The sequence below is a fragment of the Xyrauchen texanus genome, chromosome 40, assembly GCF_025860055.1.
Source record: "Xyrauchen texanus isolate HMW12.3.18 chromosome 40, RBS_HiC_50CHRs, whole genome shotgun sequence".
Classification (NCBI taxonomy): domain Eukaryota; kingdom Metazoa; phylum Chordata; class Actinopteri; order Cypriniformes; family Catostomidae; genus Xyrauchen; species Xyrauchen texanus.
Genome location: NC_068315.1, coordinates 21,689,770 through 21,714,332, shown reverse-complemented (window position 1 = coordinate 21,714,332; position 24,563 = coordinate 21,689,770). Strand labels below are relative to the sequence as shown.

The 24,563-nt window shown below is 37.1% G+C and overlaps 2 protein-coding genes and 1 non-coding gene across 6 annotated transcripts in view; 2 read left to right on the top strand and 1 right to left on the bottom strand.

The window, feature by feature from the left end:
- The window catches only part of LOC127633677 (plexin domain-containing protein 1-like), a 52,036-nt gene extending 50,796 nt beyond the window's left edge, over window positions 1-1,240 (top strand). For all 4 annotated transcript variants that reach the window (XM_052112923.1, XM_052112924.1, XM_052112925.1 and 1 more), the window contains one exon: window positions 162-1,240. In XM_052112923.1, coding sequence (XP_051968883.1) covers window positions 162-284 — 123 coding nt within the window. In that variant the 3' untranslated portion in view covers window positions 285-1,240. The remainder of the gene's footprint in view (window positions 1-161) is intronic.
- Window positions 1,241-2,203: 963 nt separating this feature from the next.
- Window positions 2,204-2,275, bottom strand: trnac-gca (transfer RNA cysteine (anticodon GCA)). The gene has a single exon. It is a non-coding gene; the product is annotated as a tRNA-Cys (tRNA).
- A 697-nt stretch (window positions 2,276-2,972) lies between these two features.
- On the top strand, window positions 2,973-24,509 carry LOC127633522 (LIM and SH3 domain protein 1-like). The gene is made up of 7 exons (XM_052112688.1): window positions 2,973-3,210; window positions 6,519-6,613; window positions 12,317-12,401; window positions 18,352-18,459; window positions 22,313-22,388; window positions 22,482-22,573; window positions 23,318-24,509. Exons 1-7 carry the CDS (start codon window positions 3,142-3,144, stop codon window positions 23,489-23,491), a joined length of 699 nt encoding a protein of 232 aa, XP_051968648.1. The 5' UTR covers window positions 2,973-3,141; the 3' UTR covers window positions 23,492-24,509.
- The last annotated feature ends 54 nt before the right edge of the window (window positions 24,510-24,563 follow it).

Here is a 24,563-nt window from a genome sequence, read left to right as displayed (position 1 = left end):
TTCAAAGCATTTTGAAAGTGTTTGAAACCAACATACTGTATGTAGTTACTAAGATATAGCCCTATAGTGAAAAGACAATTTCCCTGTGTGACGACTTGCCCCGGATTGTCCTGCTATGCAACCAATTAGAAACAGGTATATCGATGTGTCTTTGTTCACAGCGCCGCACTAATAACTATTGGCCCTCCATGAAGTTCCGGAACCAAGGATGTCATTCTAGCTACAATGAGGTTGAACTTGGGGTTTACGAGAAAGAGGGCTTCATTGAGGCGGAGCAGTGCTGAGGAGGCGGGAATTCCTGCACAAGGGAAAGGAAGAGTACATTTGTGTAAAAGGTTTTATTGTGCTGATTAATTTTAGGAGCAAAGACAAAGGTGATATTAGAGGCTGTGGCAGTTGAGGGATCATTCGAGACTGTCATTAAAGTTTTTGTGAGCTTTTCTATGTCTCCCTACAATTGGCAGCCCATCCTGCAACACCTCTTATGCTGTTTGTTTATGATAAAGAAGGTTTCATTTGTTGAAAGAGGAACAAATCGCAACAAAGACATGGTGATTGTGACCAGCAATTCTGCTAATTTCACTCCTTAATTGTGAAAATGAGATGTGTGTTATCCCAAAACATATTGCAGTTAATGTACAGTACAGCATATCTTTATAGATTTTTCATTTTGAAAAAGATATTTTGTGATTTATATGTTCAGCGGAAAAAGATGCATAATACTTAGTTAGCCACATGGACTTGACAGAACTTTAATTACATTAGCTTGCTCTAGTATTAGTGATTTGTCATACCACACACTTACATGAAGTTTTGCCCTGTTATTGAATTAGGAAACAGAATATTGATTTGCACATACTGTAGGCTACAACATTGATGGAACGCACAAACAGACAGACTGCGCAACATGACAAAATTTGAAAAGCAAACGTTTATTGTTTTTATTTTTGCTGTATGGCCAAGTGAGTAAAACAGTATTTCCAAGGCAATTAAAAACAGTCTGTCTGCATTAAAATTAAATGGAAAGTTATAGGTCTACCACTTGTTACATTTGAAAAATGTATGTAATAATGTGTTTACTGCTGAGCTCTGAACAGATGTAAGAATTTAAATTACAAAATCTTGTGGCCAAATCCAAGGCGAAGTCAGTGGATTTCAATTGTGTTTAATATCATTGCAGTGTTACATTTTGAACGTATACTAATAGTGAATCATTACAAATAAATTGAGATGTTTTGAAAATGTGTTTCGATTTTTGTTCCATTTTTTTTATAAGCACAGAATATAGAGAACCCTTCTAAGTGTGTAAAAAGTAATGAAATAATGAGCAGTAGAACATGTGGCGTCAAACAATATAGGCCAACAGTGACACCTACAGGTCATTGTTAGGTCTTGCAGTTGGTGTTGGATGGTTGGTAAGTAACCAATTTCTGTGCTGTAAAAGTTTTATAAACATATTTGCTTGTATTTATATCCCCAAATTGGACTTGCAATGTTCCAAATACTTTTTGGAATACGTTTTACATCAAGACTAAAACATTGTATCATTCTGCTTTATTCACTACTGTAACCTTGGCCTACAATGTTATAGCAAATGTTTCATAAATTTAAAGGGACAGTTCAACCAAAAATTTTAATTCTCTCATCATTTACTGAGCCTCATATAAGAATCGATATTTTAGTAATTTATAGTAATTTTCTTTTATTATAAATTATCTTCCCTGCCCATTCAGTTGTGATATGCATGAAGAATGTGAATCGCCAAAAACAAAAGAAGAACAATGTGGAAGTAAAGTTGCAGATTGATAATAAAAAAAAATACTTAAATATTGATTTCTCACTGTTTTATATTGTTTCTCACTCACTTTGGAAGACATTGATTTAACCACCTATGGATTACTTTTATGCTGCCTCTATGTGATTTTTGGAGCGTCAAAATGTTGGTACCCATTCACTTGCATTGTATAGACATATAGAACTGAAATATCCTTCTAAATACCTGAATTGGTGTTCTGCCATATAAAGAAAGTCTTACACACCTGGGATGGCATGAAGGTGAGTAAACAATGATAGAATTTTCAAGATCTATTTCTTTAAATTAATATGGCCTATTGCTCAGTACTATTTGAGCCCGCTACCTATGGACGACAAATAGGCTACAATAAGTAATTTCAGGTAATTTAAGGGACAAATGTAACAAAAGAGGGGGCACCCGGATTTGAACCGGGGACCTCTTGATCTGCAGTCAAATGCTCTACCACTGAGCTATACCCCCAATTGAAAAAAGTACGAATTTGTAGTATTTTTAATACATTATAATTTAATGTATTTCATTTTAATTTCATATTTACTCAAAATTAAACCAGCGTTGTTGATTCAACCAGTCATACGTGACTCAAACAGCTAACATTAGCACTGAACAGCGTTAAGTCACCAGCCTTCATCGTTTAACTAATAGTTCCAAAACTACCACATCAATTATGCAAAACTAAATATTTTCTTAATCTCCCAGGAGACGCCCATATTTAGTCAAAACATATCCAGGTCGCATTTTATAAAGCTACATGCAGCTTCGATTTCAAATGTTGCTGTAATTTCAAAGAGTAACTCTAGGGAGCAGTCACAACACAGCCTTATAGTTTTGCACACTGTTTGGCCAGATAATGATATTATTTATTGATTATTTTTAGATATTATTTTCCCACTAACTGCTCTAGCTCAAAGATTTCCAAAAAATGTATGTTGTTTTTGTCAAACTCCTCAAAACTGCTAAGAAGTCTAATGAAGAGTGCATTTACACTAGTTTGAACGAACTTGCCCAATGTTGTACATATATGGTCTTTTTCACCGCGCTTCAAAGTACTGTGGCACTGTGGCTCCGCCCACCTCTCCCGGAAATGTGTGAAGAGGGCGGAGTCTCACTTCTTCATCCCGCCTCCTACTCGCTACAGTACACGCGTCTGTGAGGCGTGGTTCAGGAACTCGCCCATTACAGCAGAACAGTTTAGCTGGCGGTGACAGCGCGGGGACATATTCAACATCCCGTTCACTTGTGTTTTTTGGTCTGCTGCATAGATCTATCAGTGTTTTTTGGCCCACTTTATTGAGCCACTCAAGAAGATCAAAGGCAAGCTGAGCAACATGAATCCACTGTGTAGCAGATGTGACAAGGTTGTGTACCCTACGGAAAAAGTCAATTGTCTGGACAAGGTGAGTGATCCTTACGGTGTCTTATTGGTACCAAACTGTCAGAAACATATGGTTTACTTGACATTTGTAATATATGAACATACCGTAACACGCTGAATATTTCATATATAGTCGATATGATCGAGACAAATCTTCAATTGAACAATTTCATGTTTTATACCCATAGGCAATAATTCATTGAATAGCTCCTTCCGTAATGCATAAGCATAACACATAGCCAGCATACTGTTTGATCATCAAATCAAGGCGTTTCTAGACCGTAAACAGTTTGTTTGTTTGACCTTTTTTTTCTCATTCACTTTTCAACTTTCTGTGAACGATACAAACCAACTTCGGCAGTATATCACCATTATATTGTATTGAATAGTATAAAGAATACACCTTTCACTTACGTGATGTAGTACACTGATTGAACGTATGAAGGAATCAGTTTTAGAAATGTGGGCGTGGCCGTCTTTCAGTAGAGGTTTATAGCCTAACCAGTGTCTGACAGGATTCATTTTCCATAACTTTAGTAAATTAAAGTGTGAGAGAGAAAGAAGCGTGGATCTTTAAAAGTAGTGATAACAAATGCTTTTATCTGTGATTTGATGTAGGACAATACAACCTGCACGCTCTTATACAGTAAAATATAATTTTAGTCTTAATGTTTATTCAATTTCACCCGTTAAATCATAATACAATATAATATGGGGTTTCCTTCAAACAGGGTCCGAAGCTTTCTGTCATGTTGTTTTCTTTTTTAACCGGTCCAAGATATCGTAGTGTTAACAATAATCTACTTGATTTAACCCACAAAGCTTAATTTCGTTGGTGTTTATACATTTGTTTCAGGTTCATTTAGCCAGATTAAATGACATTTTTAATGGAATAAAAACAGTTATTTTAGATGGTACCATATGAAGCACATATTTAGCTAACCTCATAAAACATGTTACAGTGTACACTGGTTTATTTTTATTTATTTTTACATGCAATGTGTCTCATGTGGTAATACTTAAATTAACTTGTTTTATTGAATCAAAAATTGTATTTAACATCTCTGAATCAATTAGGTTACAGTAACAAAACACATTCAGTTTTCAAGTAGTAATGGACTTGAGAGAGCTGGTTGCCACTAATTACACTAATGGTCATATTTTGGCAAAAAGTAGGGTTACCATGGTACCTTTTGTTGGGGTGATGATTGGATTGATTAGTCCGTTCTGTTACAAGGTGTCTTGGTAACTTATGGCCCTCTGCCACTGTTCTATTTTCACTCTTTAACACAGTTTTTGTCTTTCTATTGCCAGTAGACTTCCCTTCACATGATGTGTTACTGTGTCAGCCTATAGCTATTTTTAATATATTGTGGTTTATGACAGCACATCCTTTCAGGATGTTTACCTGTGGGCATTGACGTGTTTGGTCCATTTGTCGGTTATTTAGTGGCTTTCTATCTCTGAAAGAAAATTCTTGTCAGGACACATGTGGCTGACTTTGTGTGGTCTAAATGAGCATTTTCATATTCTCATACAAATGCTAACCCCTTTTTACAGATTCATCAGCAGTCTGTCTACATTGACATCATATTCACATGCTATCATTCTGATGACAAATTTGTCCATGGTAATACAGTAATTACACTGTAGAGCAATGTTATCAACTGTGTCAAGGTTGTGTGTATTGTCATAGTGTGAAAGCAAGCACTACGTTCTCCAGAACCGTTGAGTGAGTGGGAAGTTCAGTGAATTAGTAACAGCTGAGTTTTGGTTCGATGGAATGTTCTCATGCTGTAATTGCAGATTTCATCCACATTGCAATGGTCATCTGATACTGATTATATTTTTCCCAATTGGTCTCATTTGAGATGTTCAGACTCTTCATTGTGTGTCTGCACCAACTGTTGTGCTTGAGGCAGATGGGTGGGTTTGTGAAGGGGAAGCCGTTTTGAAGTGGAACTCCAACTCAAAGCGGCGGTATTGTTTCATCCTAAAGGGATATAGTTTTGCAATTATAACCGATTAACTATACTTTATCCCTCTTATTACATACCTATTTACCAAATAAGTAAATAAATGGCCATTAAATATTGAATTGAGTTGAAATTATGTTATCATGTAAGAAGAAATAGGCCGTGGAGTGTTACGAGAGACATAAAACAAACACATCGCTCCTACACTTGGTTGCTTGGGACAATGATTAACTATAAAGTGTAGCAACCATTGTACAAAAATATATGACTGCCGCATGATGCAAATGACAATTGGCAATTGATTGTTTGATAGGCCTTGAAAGATTCAGAGGCAGATTTTTGCAGTTCAAACAGAATGCCTGAATTTGAGGAAGTCTGACTCGGAACAATTCTCGCCAGTTCCAAACAAGGATTTTGTTTTTGAGTCAATTATGCAAGACTTTCTCAGCGTTTTTAAAGCATGTGGTCTTTGGGACTGCAGAGCCAACAATGCCATTTCAGTGGAAGTGCGAAGCATCTCTGAGGTACTCTGTGGAGCTTTGTAGATCTGCCAGTCTTGTGTTTATCTATAGGACCACTTCCTCTGCAGTGTCCTCGATTCTGGAAAGCTGGAAAGACCTACTTTCCTTGTTGGTTTTAATCATCATTATTCTTTTGTGCTGGCTTACCGCTATCAATATGCATTTATGCCCTTTTCAGTGAATACAGAGACCTAGATGCTCTTTTGCTTCTTATTTTCACCATTGTACAAAAAAAAAAAAAGCCCTAGCGTGGAAAAACTTTGATATACCAACTGAAAGTATTTGAGTAGCATATTAGGTCATCAGAGTATTTTAAAATCCAACAAAGCTAGTAAGATCTCTCTGAAGGTTTGCCGGTTAATCAGATAAGTGAGCGGGAGGTCAAAGGTTATCATAGTGAGGTAAGCAATTCAGGTATTGTTGAATGTAGCAGCCACAGTTTGAAAAGAGTCTTTATATGCCACACAATTGGGGTTTGTGGAGTTTTGTTAAGCAACAATGGACAACATCACCATCTTAAGTTACAGGGAAAGTCCTCCTGGAGCGATCTGTGGTTAAATACCTTACTTGAGCACAATGGTAATTGCTCCTTTTGAACCTATGACCTTTTGGTTACCTGATTTTTAACCACAAGGCTGCACTACCACAGTTTAGAGATCAGCATCTCTTTCAAACAAGTGGAGTCTCTTTTGTGTGGTGTATATAGCTGCTGTTTCTAGCTTCTCAGGAGAGACCACCTGCAGTTTGTTTTCCATGTTGATTCCAGCCTTCTCAGCATTCTAGTTATACTGAATGAATTTTCCTTTTCTCTTCTGTTGTACTTCCTTTGACAGTACTGGCACAAAGGATGTTTCACCTGCGAGGTCTGCAAAATGACTCTGAATATGAAGAACTACAAAGGCTTTGACAAGAAACCTTACTGCAGCCAGTAAGTTTTTTTTTTTCACCACTCCATTTTTCCTGTTGCCATGCTTTTTCTTAATAGGATAGATCACCTACCAACAATGAAAATTCTGTCATCATTCACTCATCCTCTACTCATAATTGACTAGATTTGAGACTAAGAACAAAAAGGCAATATTTTCAGTGAATAACAACTGAAATATTCTTCACACAAATCTACCGTATGGCTTCAGAAGACCTGGAGTAATTTCAGTCCTTTTTTAACTTTTGTTGTATGGAAAAAAGCAGCCAGGACATTCTGCAAAATATCTGTTTTTTTGTTCCACTGAAGGTAAATTTGATACAGGATAAGAACAACATAAGGGTGAGTATATAATGGCAGAATTTTCATTTTTGGGGGAGCATTTTTTTGATATTTTATCCCTAGTTCTTCAAGTCAAATGTTTGAGTCATGCCTAAGAATAATTTCTTGACTGATTTCATTTTTAGATTGTGTGCTCTGCCTTATTATCTGCCACCTTCTGTACTGTACTGTTTTTGGCAACAATGAAAAAAGTAATCCTGTACTCAAGATGCTTCACATGTATGCAGACATTGTCTCACATGTAAACACACAGATGCACATTCACAATTAAGTGATATTTTAAACCATATAACTTTTCTTTAGACAAATATTTGAAGTTCTCTTCGGTAAGACCACAATGGTTTTTCTTTGACACTATACTTTCTTTTGAGGGGGTATCTTATAAAATGTGTTCTTGTTCAGTTGGGGCAGCAAGAATTCTTGGGCACTGAGCAGGTTATGCCAAACCAACCTTTTTTCTTTTTTTTTCCTCAAACTGGCATTGAATGTACAAATAAGTTATTTTAGCCAGCTGTCTGGACATTACTTTCATATGGAAGTGCCAAAAGCTTGCGTTAAATATTCTTCCACAACAGTACATTTAACTTCCATGTGACTGTTTGCATGGGCCATTTGAGTTCAATAAAGCTCTATTTGTGGATGAATTGTTCTGTTCTGCTTTGTTTGAAACATATTAATCATTTTTTGATTGTAAGAACACCACAGTCATGTACTGTAAGTATGCCTATTGTTTCTTGTGACACACCAGAAAGACCAAAGTTTGGCTGATAGGCTTTGAAAAGAAAAGGTGGTTTCCTTTTTGTAGTCACTTCCACCTTTGACTCATGCTTCCATGCTGAGTTTAAAGGCATAGTTCACCCAAAAAGTAAAATTGTCAACATTTACTCACCTTTTTGTTGTTCCAAACCCATGTTAATTTTTTCCTTCTGTGGAACACAAAATTAGTTGTTTGGCAGAATGTGAGCCTCAGTCACCATTCACTTTCATTGAATGGATAAAAAGATGTGAATGGTGACTGAGGCTCACATTCTGCCTAAGATCTCCTTTTGTGTTCCACGAAAGAAAAAAATAGTAATTTGGGTGTAAAACTATGACAGAATATTCATTTTTGGAAACTGTTACTGGAAGTTTTGTTCTCTGTCACTACAGAACACTGGGCTTTATTTAGACAGGGCTATGTGGTTCAATCTGACCTCTTTTCAGCTGATCCATTTTTAGATCTGTCTTCACAATTTAACACCAAGAGGTGTAGATGTAGACAAGAGTGTTTTAAACATCATTCTATCAGCCACATCATTTTTCCACACCTTCATATAGAGGATCTTAAGGTGAATTTATATTTTCCACATCATATGCACCTTTTGCTCACTTGGGGAAGTTCTGACTGAAACTGTTCACTTGGGATATCACGTAAACGTCTGTACCTGGCTGGTAAACACCAAATGTGGACCGTAGACATTTTGATATGCATCACAGATGTGCAATGTCCCGACATGGTTATAAGCTTGGGGATTTTCTAAATGAAAGGTGTGGTTTTTATATGCATTTGTTTGTTTTGTTGGCACATTTGTTTTGTGAGCTTTAAGAGCACTAAAAAACAGGTTCTCCAACCAGTTTGCCCTCCAGTGCAGCTAATTATGGCCATTGGGAAGCATTTCTATAGCGTTACATTGGTTCTTTCACAAACTTAGAACCTTTCTCTCGATTGCTGAGCTTGATCTGACATCTTCCCTCCAGACTGAATGTTTCTTAATGCAATGTACATACTGTCCAAATATTGTGACCCACCCTTCCCACTGAGATGACAACTAGGTAAATTATTTTAGCATTAGCCTTTCCTAGATTTAGAACCATATAAAGGGATTTTTGAAATGTATCTGACAAAATAACATGTTGAATATCTGACACTTGACCTGTGGTGATGTTGGGTAATGCCTTTGACTCTCATGGTTAGATTGAGTAAGATAGAGTTGAAACCTGACAAATATATTTTTGTAGGGATGTCCCCACAATAAATAAAGGCTCATAAATGGGCCAGTTTTACCTTCTTCATTAAAACCTAGAAGTACCAAAAAATATATATATATATATATATTTTAGGGTTTGGACCAGACTGAAGTAAATTTGATTAAAGGTTTAGTTCACCCAAACATGAACATTCTGTCATTACAGTATTTACTCACCCTAAAGTTCCTCTTAACCTGTATGACTTCCTCCCTTCTGTGGAACACAAAAGATTATTTTTATTTTTTTTAAGAAGTCTTCATATGATTTATTTGCAATATTGTCAAGCTTGAAACAAGGAGCAAAAACAATAAAGCCACAGTAAAAGTAATCAATACGACTCATGCACTATATAAGGTTTCTAAAGCAATACAATCACACTGTGATTAGTTTTAACAAACCAATGTTATGTGTGTGCGTGTGTGTGTGTGTTTGTGTGTGTGTCCTACATAATATTAGGTAGGTGGTTTTAATGTTGTGGCTGATCGTGTGTGTCTATAGATAAACTGTGTGTGTGTGTATATACATTAGGGTTTAAAAACAAACATTACAAACCTCATTAGGGTTTAAAGTGGTCTTCTCAGTTGTTTTTTTTTTTGTAGCATGGCAACAGAATGGCTTCCTGTATGTTGGTTACACCACCTGATTTTGATTCGGTGTGCAAAGGTTTTTCAAATATTTTTAAAACATTCTAAACATCTTATGCCAAAGTTTCTTTTTTCAAGAATTTCAGCTTTTAATGATCCTTTTATTTGTATAATGTATTTATTTACTTGTATATAATTTTACTGTCTGCTTTAAGCCACAGAAAAATGTCATAATGGCTTTCAAATTGAAAAGATTTTCATCATAGTAGAAGTGTTTTCAAGAAATTGTTTTGTGTGAATTTTTTAGTTACTACATCTGCCAAAAAATGGGAGTCACATCATTAACCCAAATGCTATGGTACTGAATCTTTACTATATTTATACACTGTTGTGTTCTTGAACTATAAAAAAAAAAAATACCATGCTATATGTCCAAAAAGGTATGGTATGACCACCACGGTACAATATCCAGAAAATAATGGCAAAACAAAAGTACTTTTTTATTCTTTGTTTTGCTTGTGTCATTATGACTTACGCCGGGTTCATGCATCCTTCGTGAGCAAGTTTCCCAAAAATTTTAATGAGGTAGAGATTACAAAAGTAAGAGTACCCACCTACAGTTACATAAGTATTTGGACATTGGCATGATTTCTGTCCAGTACATTCAATCTGAAATAAAGGCACCCCTTCTCTGGAAACTGAAGTAGTATTCATAACATCTAACTTTTATAGATCGATCTGCCTTGCTATGGAGAAATTAACCTATGTGGTGAAAGGGAAATTAAATAAATTCAGTCAAATATGGGACACTTTTATGCAATTCCTGGAAAGTAATTAGGCTGAAATTAGTGAGTGAAATATATAAATGAAACGACAGCAACTATAAAAAAAATACTTGACCTCTTATATATTAGAATTATATTTATTTATATTTATTTTTCCCCCTGAATGTTCAATATTGAGGGTGGGGTGGAGTGGGGGAGTGTTTATAAATGCTATTGTATGACTATGTTCTATTTGCCCTCCACTACTCTTACAATATAAGCATATATAAAGCTGCCAGTTTATTAGGTACACTGAGCTAAAACTAATACAGTCCAAAGTCCAAGACTAATACAGTCCATAAATCCTACCTTCATGAAGGTTATAATGTTCAGTTTTTGTTGTTAGAGGCGTTGCTTCAACTCTATGATTATTTTGGAGGATACAGAGAGCTGTTTCTGACAATTACATACCTCATTGCTTTTTGGATCATTTGTAGATAACTGGCTTGCTATGTCATCAAAGTCATGTTTCACCTGTCAGCTCTTCAACAGAAAATATGTAAAGTAATTTACTATCTGCAGTTACAGGTGAAACTCGAAAAATTAGAATATCGTGCAAAAGTTCATTAATTTCAGTAATTCAACTTAAAAGGTGAAACTAATATATTATATAGACTCATTACAAGCAAAGTAAGATATTTCAAGCCTTTATTTGATATAATTTTGATGATTATGGCTTACAGCTTATGAAAACCCCAAATTCAGAATCTCAGAAAATTAGAATATTGTGAAAAGGTTCAGTATTGTAGGCTCAAAGTGTCACACTCTAATCAGCTAAACACCTGCAAAGGGTTCCTGAGCCTTTAAATGGTCTCTCAGTCTGGTTCAGTTGAATTCACAATCATGGGGAAGACTGCTGACCTGACAGTTGTGCAGAAAACCATCATTGACACCCTCCACAAGGAGGGAAAGCCTCAAAAGGTAATTGCAAAAGAAGTTGGATGTTCTCAAAGTGCTGTATCAAAGCACATTAATAGAAAGTTAAGTGGAAGGGAAAAGTGTGGAAGAAAAAGTTGCACAAGCAGCAGGGATGACCGTAGCCTGGAGAGGATTGTCAGGAAAAGGCCATTCAAATGTGTGGGGAGCTTCACAAGGAGTGGACTGAGGCTGGAGTTACTGCATCAAGAGCCACCACACACAGACGGGTCCTGGACATGGGCTTCAAATGTCGTATTCCTCTTGTCAAGCCGCTCCTGAACAACAAACAACGTCAGAAGCGTCTTACCTGGGCTAAAGAAAAAAAGAACTGGTCTGTTGCTCAGTGGTCCCAAGTCCTCTTTTCTGATGAGAGCAAATTTTGCATCTCATTTGGAAACCAAGGTCCCAGAGTCTGGAGGAAGAATGGAGAGGCACACAATCCAAGATGCTTGAAGTCCAGTGTGAAGTTTCATCGGCTGGTGTTGGTCCACTGTGCTTTATTAAGTCCAGAGTCAACGCAGCCGTCTACCGGGACATTTTAGAGCACTTCATGCTTCCTTCAGCAGACAAGCTTTATGGAGATGCTGACTTCATTTTCCAGCAGGACTTGGCACCTGCCCACACTGCCAAAAGTACCAAAACCTGGTTCAATGACTATGGTATTACTGTGCTTGATTGGCCAGCAAACTTGCCTGACCTGAACCCCATAGTGTACTATAAGTTCATATTATGTTGTATGCACCCAGAGCCGCTGAGCTCCGCGTGAGCTGTGAGGCAAAAATAGGCCGAATGCCAAAACTATCCGCTCACTGTCGTGTCTGGGACGCTTCTGGGATGTCACCTCGTATGTGAACTGTTAATATGGGCGCCGAAATGAAAATGCGGCGCTCATGCTTTGCTCATGGAGGATGAGTGAAACCGGCGTTAGGTTTTTTTTTTTTTTGCTGTTTTGAATGTCTGAAGTGCACTTTTCTAAATAAATAAATAAATGTATTAAAAAGGCTATAAATATGATGTCTGTGTGTTTTCAGACACTACCCTAAATCATCCTTCACCAGTGTGGCCGATACACCAGAGAACCTCCGACTCAAGCAGCAGAGCAAAATGCAGAGTCAAGTAAGTGTCCCTGTTCAGAAACCTCAGCAACTTTTTATCTTTCTCATCTCCTATGTCTTTTCTTATTCCCAGTGCTCCTCTCTTTCTTCCGCTCTTGGCTCATGTTCACATTTATCCAGTGGGAAGGTGGCTGTGTATTAGATGAACTCGTTATTTACATTCCAATCCTAACAAAAAGTGTCCTCCTCCTAAATGATGTGCTTTGGATTTATTTGCTTCTACCTCTCTGATCTTTTGGATCCTGTTGATTTGACCAATTAATTCCATTAGTTGCTGAGTTTTTAAAATGTATTTATTTTTTATTTTAAGGCTTTCTATTGTCCAAAACATGCCCACTCTCTCTCTGAGTTGTTCTCTGTTTAAGGCCATCACAAACATATGGAAATTACATATTAAAAAATAAATACTAGCTGACACATTCTGAACAACATAGGTGCAAAACAAGTCAGTTCAAACTAGCACAAAATTGGTGTTGGTTTAGTGCCTCAATGCTGAACAAAATGTGATTACAAATGTGATATCAAAGCCCTGAAACACCAAACTAAATGACAAAAGAATACTGAATACTTCAACCGCCTATCATTATTTGGACAAACAAATAGTCCCGTCCCAAACTCGTGCTATTGGATAAACAAATGTTGCTGTGTCGGGCTGGGTGGGATGCTCAAACAAACCGAGCAATGTTTTGATAGTGCCACAGAGCCACGTTGTTTGCACTTTTTGGGTGAATTAGCCTACGAATTACTTATTTATAATTGTGTCAGCATATTAAGTTGGGACAGGATAAAGTATTTTTTATAAAAATTATAAACCTCTCCTTTAATATTCTCATAAGATATTTACAGTATGTAACATATGCATAGAAGGTCAGTATCACAGTCATTTAGAGCTTTGTAAGTTTCCTACCATGTAGCTCTCATCAGCACCATCTGTTATCTCTATCTCACTTTCTTCGCCACACTTCCCATGTTTGCCCTTATTTCATTAAGCTTCATTCTCACCTCCTCCTCCCTTTTCCTCTAACTTCTCATTACATCTTATTACATCACCTTCCTCTTTCCTGTCACTTCATTCTCTCTTTTTTTCAAGAGGGTTTGTTTATTCACTGTTTTAGTCTTCCATAGCAGGCTGTGTAAATTCTTTGATATTGAGAATTATTTTTTTTTTATAATTTTTGTTTTTTTTACAGACTGTGTGTATTCCAGCTTGCCCTATGTCCTAATATATACTTTTGTTAAGTGATAGTTCACCCAAAAATAAAAGTCATTTTTTTCTCACAAAATCATTTACTCTTTATGTTGTCACAAACCTTATGTTGACAGCAAGACTTTCTTTCTTCTGTTGAACACGTGAGAAATTTTGAAGAATGTTTAGCTGCTGCTCTTTTCCATACAATGAAAGTGAATTGTGACTGAGGTTGAAAGGCCCTAACATTCTGCAAGACATCTCATTTTGTGTTCCATTCAAAAAAGTGATATTGGATTGGATTGACATAGAAGTGGGTAAAAAGTTACAGAATTTAAATTTTTGTGAGAAATACTTTTTTCTTTTTCTTTTTTTGTCCCAAAGAGGGAACATGGCACAGTGACTGAATTAAGGTCAGGGGACCCCTGAGTTATTAAGACTGGCAATCCAGATTATATTTTTGCAGGAGGAGGGGAGAGATGTTATTTTACAAGGTTTATACATGGTATTACTGCCATGGCAGCCTTCTGTCCCAGAGGCATAATACAGAAAGATCATTCAACTGCTGTATGTAAAAACAAGTCCTAAAGAAGAATTAAAGGGGTAATATAATTTGAATAAAATTCAAAGAGTTCAATGTTCTATGTACTACTTTCAGAACTCATATCTTCCTACCCCATCCTAAAATGTATTGATGCTGGAAAAATGCCTTGCTCACATCAGAAAACTGAAACATTAACACATCACCACCCACAGTTACACGTCAGTAACACTGACACCTGAAGAACTTATGATAAAGAGTAAAGGATGAGGATAGTCCAAATCTTGTGTTTTTCCTGGCTGTTTTTAGCACTTATTGCTCTGATCCCAATGTAAGAATAGAGTGGCTAAAGTTTCAACAAGATCACACTGGAAATCGACATGCTGCTTCTGAATGTTTATGCACCCTGAAATTAACCCCATTCAGCGGAAGTACTGACAAGCTCCATCTCCCATCAAACATTTTTGCATAATTTCGAATGTATGTCCTGTTGCTCTAGTGCTAATAACGCATTGCACAAACAACCTCTCAGACACTGGTTTGGTCCCATGGAAATCAGGTAGTTGCGTTCACGTAAACAATGGTGAGCCGGAGGTTGTGTTTTCACTCTAAAATTATATTTTTACTCCATTGTTGGTTAGATTTAGGGTTGGGGTTTGGGCTAGGAGTAAAGTAATAAAACATGCATTCCTGTTGACTGCATTACGTCATCTACACCTAAAAATGCAACTCTCTTTTGGCGCCACCTTGTGGACATTTCAACCAGAAACTGTTTAACAACCCTTCCAGTTTCAACCACTGGGGGCAGTGGTTCGAATTTCGGTAAGCACAGACCAATTTCCCCAGTAGAACTTTCAGCCTGTCACTTAATTCACAGTGTGATCAGTCCGGGAGTTTATTTTTTTTAACAATATTCCTGATCATTTCAGTCTGATTTTAACAGCCGGATTGGCACATTTTAGTATGGATGGTTTTATGAACTGTCTTACTGTAATATAGGGTTAGCAAAGGGGCTGTTATGGAAGAATGGGCCGTTAAAAACTATACGTTACGCTTATCAGTATGTGCAGCAAAGAGTTGTTACTCATTTCACTAGCAAAGAGTCTTAAGGCACAGGAGCAAAAACTTACCAGTTTAATTCTAAAGGTCAGAGGAAGGGTGTAAAAATGTAATAAAAACTAAATTCTATAAGACACTTTTTTTTAAGTGGGCCCAATGGGAATAAATAAACAAAATATTATATTAGTATGACCGCTTTAAAGTTATGTGTTATTTGATTTCTTATTTATCTCTTTCATTTCATACATTTTTTCATCATGTTCACAAAGCCCCTTTGTCACTGTAAAAACCTATAAAAGCACAAGCACACAAGAGATACTGCAGCAATACTGCACAAGCCTCATAGCAAGGCTGTTACTCATCATTTTTGGCATAGTTGTGTAGCGGAGGGATCTATCTATCCATCTCTCTCTATTTAGGGTCTTTGTTTACAGGCTATGGGAGAATGGAGCAGTCCGGCACCCCTGGGTCAGCTCAGACTGGCCACTTTATGGGGAATTTCCGGGATGATGCCGGAAACGGGGGATGGGGGTGTCAATCTGGGAAATGTCAGGGGCCTTTGAATGCTTGTGTGTGTGTGTGAGCATTCGTTAAAAACCCACCCCACCCTGTCTAGCTCAACCATATGTGTGTGTGTGTGTGTGTGTGTGTGTGTGTGTGTGTGTGTGTGTGTGTGAGCATTCGTTAAAAACCCACCCCACCCTGTCTTAGCTCAACCTTATATGTGTGTGTGTGTGTGAGAAAGTGTATTTGTGTGGTGTCTGTGCATTTGGGTCATAGAGTTTTATAAAGCGAAGGTCTGTTGACGATGTTCCAGTCATACTTGGGTTGACAGCTTTGTGTTTGCCAGTCTAAACGCTAGGCAGACCTCACCCTGAGCAGCGTATTCAGCTAGCAGACTACACCCCCTCACTGACAGCCTTATAAATTGTAGCCATGCACTAGACCTCTGTAAATGATAAATGAATGTAGACAGCAAACTAAAGCCTACACCAGCCAGACAGCAAAGAATGCTAAACTGACCACTGCATCAGTCTAATCAATTTAGAATGGACTTAAAATACTGTAAACTAATCATTATGTTGTACACTTATTCTACAGAAGTGGTTTAGGGTATTTTCAAAATCCCTTAACAAAGTCGACAATTTCTATATGTAACTTTTCTTAGAGATTTCAAGCTACGTCAATCAAATTCTTCACTGTCCTTCAGAATGTTCTGACTTATTTGTTTTCATACGAAAACGTGTTTTCGCTATTAAATTGTCTTTGACAACTCATTGATTCTGCTACGTTTATGCCTCCTTATCCAGACTAGAACTTAAACCCTGTCTACATCGGGTGTGTCTGTTGATGCACCGCATCGGCTTGAGGCTGGCTACACTTGACACGTCGAAGCGAACTTTCCAAACCATATATTTGTCTTGATTGCAGGATTAGAGCCTGAGTGTGCAGCACAAAATGGAATGGGACATCTGTTTACTGTTAACCTGATGCGCCGCAATGGACACTTGCTGTGTAGAGAGCTTAATGATTATAATGGGAACTACAGTATGTGCTTTTGACATGACGTGACCGGTGTAGACAGGGTGTTAGGCCACGTCCATACTAACACGTTTTTGTTTGAAACAACCAAGTTTTTCCTGACAAAATGTACCAATCTATTTACCCTTCAGTACCCTTTGCTCACTGGTGGCTTAAAGACATTAAGGCATGATATTCTCTGAAGATGCTTTGAAACAAAACTGTATGTATTGTTAAAAGTGCAATACAAATAAAACTGACTTGAGTAAACTGAGGTTAGTGTTTATCTGCTATTTTGCATGGCAGTACAATACTGTACTGCAATAAACTTAAGGTCAGAGCTGATTTGAATTTCCCTCACAGTAGTGCCCATGTATGATAGTTAGCTATTTATTTGCCAGTGAGTCTACTTTTGTTGGTCTTTCTTTTTCTAAATGCTACATTGCTGTGTAACAGTTCCTCACATTGTTTTTATTCATGGGAGTTGGAGTGTGTGCTTTATTTTGGTTGACTGATGTGTAGTTACAAACAGCTTATTGCAATATTAGTGCAATACACTAACATTCCCTTAATGCCTACAGAGAGAGTTACTGTTGCGCATAAAACATGTTCAAAACAATGCAAGGAAAGGAAATAAAAAATAAATGATGATCCAGACACCTCTTCATGCCAGTTCCCTTTTTACTGTGTGGTGTGTGTGTGTGCACATGCGTGCAGCTGTGTGTTGAGTCCGGGGTTATGTGCCTACAGCAAATAGCACATTTTTACTGCTAAGGCTAAATCAGCAGTAGACAAGTTGGGCATGTGTAGACCTGTTTGTAGCTTTTCCATTTAAGAGCTTGTTTTTGCTTCCTGGGTCTATCCATTGCTAATATCACGATAAATGGTGGTGACAAGGTTTATGGTAAAATATATATATATATATATATATATATATATATATATATATATATATATATATATATATATATATATATATATAAAATATTATTATTATTATTTTTTACAAGTTTACATCAAAATTTACATCATGACGAAAATATGAAATAGGAAAAATCTAGAAAGAATATATTTGATTTAATTAATCCTGTCATAGTATGTAGTTTCTCAACTGGTAAACTGATCCACTTTGCTGGAGGGTTAAAGGAATTGCTTGCCCAAAAGTGAAAATTCATCATTTACTCACCCTCATGCCATTCGAGATGTGTATGCCTTTTTATTCTTCTGCTGAACACAAATTAAGATAAAAAAATAAAAAAATATCTCAGCTCTGTTGGTCTATTCAATGCAAGTGTATGGTGGCCAGAAGTTTGAAGCTTAAAAAAAGCACATAGAGGCAGCATAACAGTAGTCCATACGACTCCAGTGATTAAATTCACATCTTCTGAAGTGATACAATAAGCGTTTGTGAGAAACAGACCAATATTTAAACCCTTTTTACTATAAATCTCTACCTGTGAATAATTTGTTGCCATGACCACGCCTTATGTGCTATGCAGTATGTTAAATAAACTCTAAAACACTTAACTTGAAAATGATTGGTTAGTTTGGTCTGTCATAGACCACTTCAACACTAATATGTTTTAGTTTGAAAATGCATTCATTTCACTACATTATTTAGTTGATTATTCCTCTCTCTTCCAGGTGCAGTACAAAGAGGAGTTTGAGAAGAATAAAGGGAAAGGCTTCAGTGTGGTGTCTGATACACCAGAGATGCAGAGGGTGAAGAAAACACAAGATCAGATCAGCAATGTAAGTGTAGAAAGAACATTAACAGCAATGTTAATGAAGAGACATCTGTCCAAATATGAGACATTAAGGCCAAACTGTCTGGTGTGTGCCCTCTATCTGCCCCCACCTCCCCATGTCCATCCATTAATGCTAAAACACTCAGACCCTAAATTGCTTGACTAGCCAGATTGTTTTGATACATTTATTTTCACACTCCATTTTGTTTTCCTGATCTCTTCCCCGTCTCCATCTCCCTTTTTCCCTCCCTCATGGTTTATCCTCATCGTTATGTGTCATGGAATGTTGCCAAGCAACTCTCTGATCACATGACTGCCGATTATGAGTCATTTCCTCTAAGTCTGTGAGCAGGCTCTTCCTTAAAGGGAAGTGTCTTAGTGCATGCAAGACCAGGCAAAGACCAACATAACTGTCAGCAGGGAAGAACACACCAACCCCTTGTGGATGAAATGAGAAATAACAACATTAAAGGGATAGTTCACCCAAAAATTTAAATTCTCTTATTATTTACTCACCCTCATACCATCCCAAATGTGTGAATTTCTTTCTTCAGCAGAACACAAACGAAGATATTTAGAAGAATATCTCGGCTCTGTAGGTCCATTCAATTCAAGTGAATGGTGACCAGATCTTTGTAGTATTTTGACTTGTCCTCCCTTTAAAAAAAAAAAAAAAGTATGAATCTGGTATACGGTGAAGGGCCTGTAATGGAAATGAATGGGGTGATGCATAAACATTAGAAATACTCACTGTAAATACATACAGGTGTAAATGCTAAAATGCCCGTATAAACGCTGATTTAAACAACTTTACAGCTCAAATAATACACAAGTTTTAAATGAAGAATAAATGTAAGTGTATTTATAAAGTTATGAATTTCATATTTCAGCCTTTAATACCTTCCAAAAATTGTAAGTGCCTCACTATAACCTCAAACCATTTATTTTTTTAAAGAAAAGGAGGGACGAGTCTAAATAATATTTGTGGTAATCAACATTAGCTGCTTTCCGCCATCAGGTCGAATGCTCCTGAGCATGGAACGGTTACAGTAGCATTTCCACTTGAGCACGGTTCGGCATGTGATGATTATAAACCGCTCTTGGCCCGGAATTCTCGGCACGATTGGCTTACCGTACTCAACCGCGATGGAAGAATGCATTTAGTGTATCTTAAGTATCAATAGTGTAACTATTATTGTAGCTTACATTTATATTTCTACACACCTTTTTCGTCAGGGCAGTAGATTACTAGCTCATTTATACTCAAAATACATCAATACATTATCATTTACCATTCCATCAAATTTGTCAATAACTTACACTCACCTAAAGGATTATTAGGAACACCTGTTCAATTTCTCATTAATGCAATTATCTAATCAACCAATCACATGGCAGTTGCTTCAATGCATTTAGGGGTGTGGTCCTGGTCAAGACAATCTCCTGAACTCCAAACTGAATGTCAGAATGGGAAAGAAAGGTGATTTAAGCAATTTTGAGCGTGGCATGGTTGTTGGTGCCAGATGGGCCGGTCTGAGTATTTCACAATCTGCTCAGTGACTGGGATTTTCACGCACAACCATTTCTAGGGTTTACAAAGAATGGTGTGAAAAGGGAAAAACATCCAGTATGCGGCAGTCCTGTGGGCGAAAATGCCTTGTTGATGCTAGAGGTCAGAGGAGAATGGGCTGACTGATTCAACCTGATACAAGAGCAACTTTGCCTGAAATAACCAGTCGTTACAACCGAGATATGCAGCAAAGCATTTGTGAAGCCACAACACGCACAACCTTGAGGCGGATGGGCTACAACAGCAGAAGACCCCACCGGGTACCACTCATCTCCACTACAAATAGGAAAAAGAGGCTACAATTTGCAAGAGCTCACCAAAATTGGACAGTTGAAGACTGGAAAAATGTTGCCTGGTCTGATGAGTCTCGAATTCTGTTGAGACATTCAGATGGTAGCGTCAGAATTTGGCGTAAACAGAATGAGAACATGGATCCATCATGCCTTGTTACCACTGTGCAGGCTGGTGGTGGTGGTGTAATTGTGTGGGGGATGTTTTCTTGGCACACTTTAGGCCCCTTAGTGCCAATTGGGCATCGTTTAAATGCCACAGCCTACCTGAGCATTGTTTCTGACCATGTCCATCCCTTTATGGCCACCATGTACCCATCCTCTGATGGCTACTTCCAGCAGGATAATGCACCATGTCACAAAGCTCGAATCATTTCAAATTGGTTTCTTGAACATGACAATGAGTTCACTGTACTAAAATGGCCCCCACAGTCACCAGATCTCAACCCAATAGAGCATCTTTGGGATGTGGTGAAACGGGAGCTTCGTGCCCTGGATGTGCATCCCACAAATCTCCATCAACTGCAAGATGCTCTCCTATCAATATGGGCCAACATTTCTAAAGAATGCTTTCAGCACCTTGTTGAATCAATGCCACGTAGAATTAAGGCAGTTCTGAAGGCGAAAGGGGGTCAAACACAGTATTAGTATGGTGTTCCTAATAATCCTTTAGGTGAGTGTATTTCACTTATTTTGTCAAGTATCATTTTTACATAGTCTGGGAACTTATACCTTTCTGCTTGTTTGTGAACAGTGGCATAAACATGCCCTCAGCAAATGATGACATCTCGCTTTTTTCTTTACTTTGCTTTTGCAATATGGCCACAAATGCAGTCAATTAAAGCAATATTCCACGTTCAATTCAAGTTCAGCTCAATCAACAGCATTTATGGCAAAATGTTGATTACCACAAACATTTATTTTGAATCGTCCCTCCTTTTATTTAAAAAATAAAATCAAGGTTAAAGTGAGGGACTTACAATGAAAGTGAATGGGGCCAAATTTTGGAGGGTTTGAAGGCAGACATTTGACACGAATAATTTTATAAAAGCACTTACATTAATTCTTCTGTTAAATCGCATGTATTATTTGAACTGTAAAGTTGTTTAAATTGTAATTTTTAGTGTTTATTGACATTTCATCATCATGGCAACAAAGTTGTAAAATTGGCGATAACTTGACACAGAAAAGGTTAGTAATTTTGTTTGTGTCTTGTGGTTATATTTTGATAAAGTGAGTATAACGTTAAAAAAAATTCCACATTCACTTCCATTGTATGTGCTTCACTGTCACGTTGACTTCTGCTTTTTTTTTTTTTTTTTTTTAAAGCAGCACGAAATAAATGTTTGTGGTAATCAACATTATGCCACAAATGCTGTCGATTGAGCTTATCTTATATTGAACCCGGATATGTTTTTTGTGGCTTTTTATCCACGCTTATTAGCTTTGAGGTTATCTTTATGATAATGTACTCCTAAAAGTTGACAAAAATAACCTTTAGCAGATATATTTTAATATATATTTAGTATTACCACACTTTCTGTTTTGGGAAAATGGACCAAAAATATCTTGAATGCAGGGGAGAATAGACATTTTTGTTTAATAATAATCAAGAATGAGAATGTTTCCTCCTCCTAAATAATCTTATCTCCTACTTTTGACTAGCATTAGCAAGTAAATCATCTCCAAATAAATTTCCCAATCACCACTTAGTTGCAATGGAAGTTCCTGGAATATATCCATTTTGTATCCATTCTTCATTACTTTGATCCATGGTACAAGCTCTCAGTTGTTTTGGCAGGCAGTAATCTAAATTAAAGGCAATTGGCTATTTTAAAAAACAACAACACTGGAATCGGTGAGCCCTTCGAAATTAAACTAATTTAAAACAGGAAAGAAAACTGTGCTTGTTTTCTTCCAATCATCTCATGTTGTCTTTTACATGCATGCCAACAGTGTTTCTGTGATGTGTTACAGTTTTCTGTGTTTATTATTAGATCAAATATCATGAGGATTTTGAAAAAAGTCGGATGGGTGGAGAGGGCTCACCCACTAATGCCTTCAACAGTCCAGGTATGAACTCCTGCACACACACAAGGCATATTTTGTCTGTAGGATTAAACACAGTTTGCATACTCTAATATATATTTCCTGGTTTGTGTTTAGGCTTTCAGCAACCAGCTCAATCTCCGAGTTTCAACTATGATCCACAGCCTGTGCGTTCGGCTGCTGCTCATCCACCGCCCTCTAGTGGTGGGGTAAGGAACTTAGTCCTCATTTTCAAAGAATGAAAGAAAGGAATAGTTAAAGGGATAGTCACCCAATTCTGTCATCATTTACTCGTATTTTTCAAAGCCATTTGATTTTTTTCAAACCACCTGACTGTCTTTGTTCAACATAAAAGTAGATGTGAAGCATAATGTTAACCTCGATCACTATTCATTTTCATTGTATGGACAAAAGATGCAATATAAGTGAATGGTGACTGAGACTTACATTTTACCTAACATCTCCTTTTATGTTGCACAAAGAAAGTCAGGTGGTTTGGAACAACATGAGGGTGAGTCAATAATGACATAATTTTCATTTTTGCATGAAAAGGGGTCATGACATCACATTAATGACCTTTTTATTATTAATGTGTTCCTTGAGGTTCACTTAAAATATTAGTAAAGTTTTTTAACAAATTGTTTTGTTTGTTTTGTAAACCATGTTCGTTTTCCACCTCTGTTGGGAGAGCTCTGTTTTGGTGCCACCTCCCTTTAAGACTTAAAGATAAACGGACACTATTTTGATTGGCTCTCTGTTCTTGACTGACCTACTGTCTCTTTGCCATCTTACTGCTCACCGTTACTGGGTGTGGCTACAGAAGTACAAAATATATATTATAATTATAGTACAAAAAACATATGTAAAAAAAAATCAAGGAAAATTTGATTCCTCATTTCATGTCCCCTATAAGATCTTGCCTTGTTTTCCATACTGTTCATATGTGTCTACAGAAGCGCTATAGGGCAGTGTACGACTACGCAGCTGCTGATGAGGACGAGGTATCATTTGCAGATGGGGACTTGATAGTGGACGTGCAGCAGATAGACGAGGGCTGGATGTTCGGACGCGTGGAGCGCACAGGAAAGCAGGGGATGCTCCCATCCAACTATGTACAGGCAATCTAAGGAAAAGAATAAGGGGGGTATAGAGGATGAAAGGGATAAAAGAGTGAGGGATGCACTGAGGAGCGCATGACAATTTTGGCTACGTCTCAGTTTTAGTTTTAATTTGCCCCAGTGTATGTCATTATATGTTCATCCCGTTGTGATGCAAGATAGAAGAACTCAACCAGACATCTAGGCTTTAGATAGACTCTTGGCATTTGAGTATTATGTTTTTCTTATTTTCCATTTTGCTTTTTGTTTCAGCTGTTCTTAAAAGGATGGGTTACACAACAATGAAAATACTGTCATCATTTACTCACCTTCATATGGTTTAAAACCCATATTCATTTCTAACTTCTATGGAACACAAGGGAAGGAATTTTGAAATAAAGTCTTACAGGTTTGGAACAACATGAGGGTGAGTCAATTATGAGAGATTTTCTTATTTTTATTTTGTGCGATCCATCCCTGTGAGCTTTCCCTGCAATGCTGCGTAGTTTTGGTGGGGTTGTGCATTGCTTTGCTGCTGTGTTGAAATTTCTGCAGATTGTTCTCTGTCTTTGATTTTAAAACAGTGCAGTGAAGTGGGTAAAACTTCCCATGGACCTTTTTTAAGATGATTGGGCAATGCCAGCCGGTACGTTAGGGCTGTAGAATCGTATGAATGGACAACATTCATCATGCAAACAATGTCTTAAACAGTGGTCTTCTTCTACCACAAGCACTGCAGAACGGTTATAGACTCCCTCTGCCTCTGGAATACTTTTATTATGCACTTTGAGGGAATACCAAAAAGAATATTAGGTTTTATATGTTAAAAAAAGCTTTTTCTTGACAAGCAGGCACAGTAAACCCTGAAAGCTGTTGTCCATCAAGAATGAGATGAACCACAAAAAACAATGAGGTTTTATAGAATTATATATAAAAAAAAAAACAATGTATAGAATAATCACCAGTTTTTATCATTCCATTTTTATTTTGTTACAAAGCATTCCAGTCCATGAAATCGAATAATAAAGTGATCATTAAAGCAATGAAAGGGTGTGTTTTATTGTAATCCACAATAATTAAATTAAATCTTATTTCTTAATGA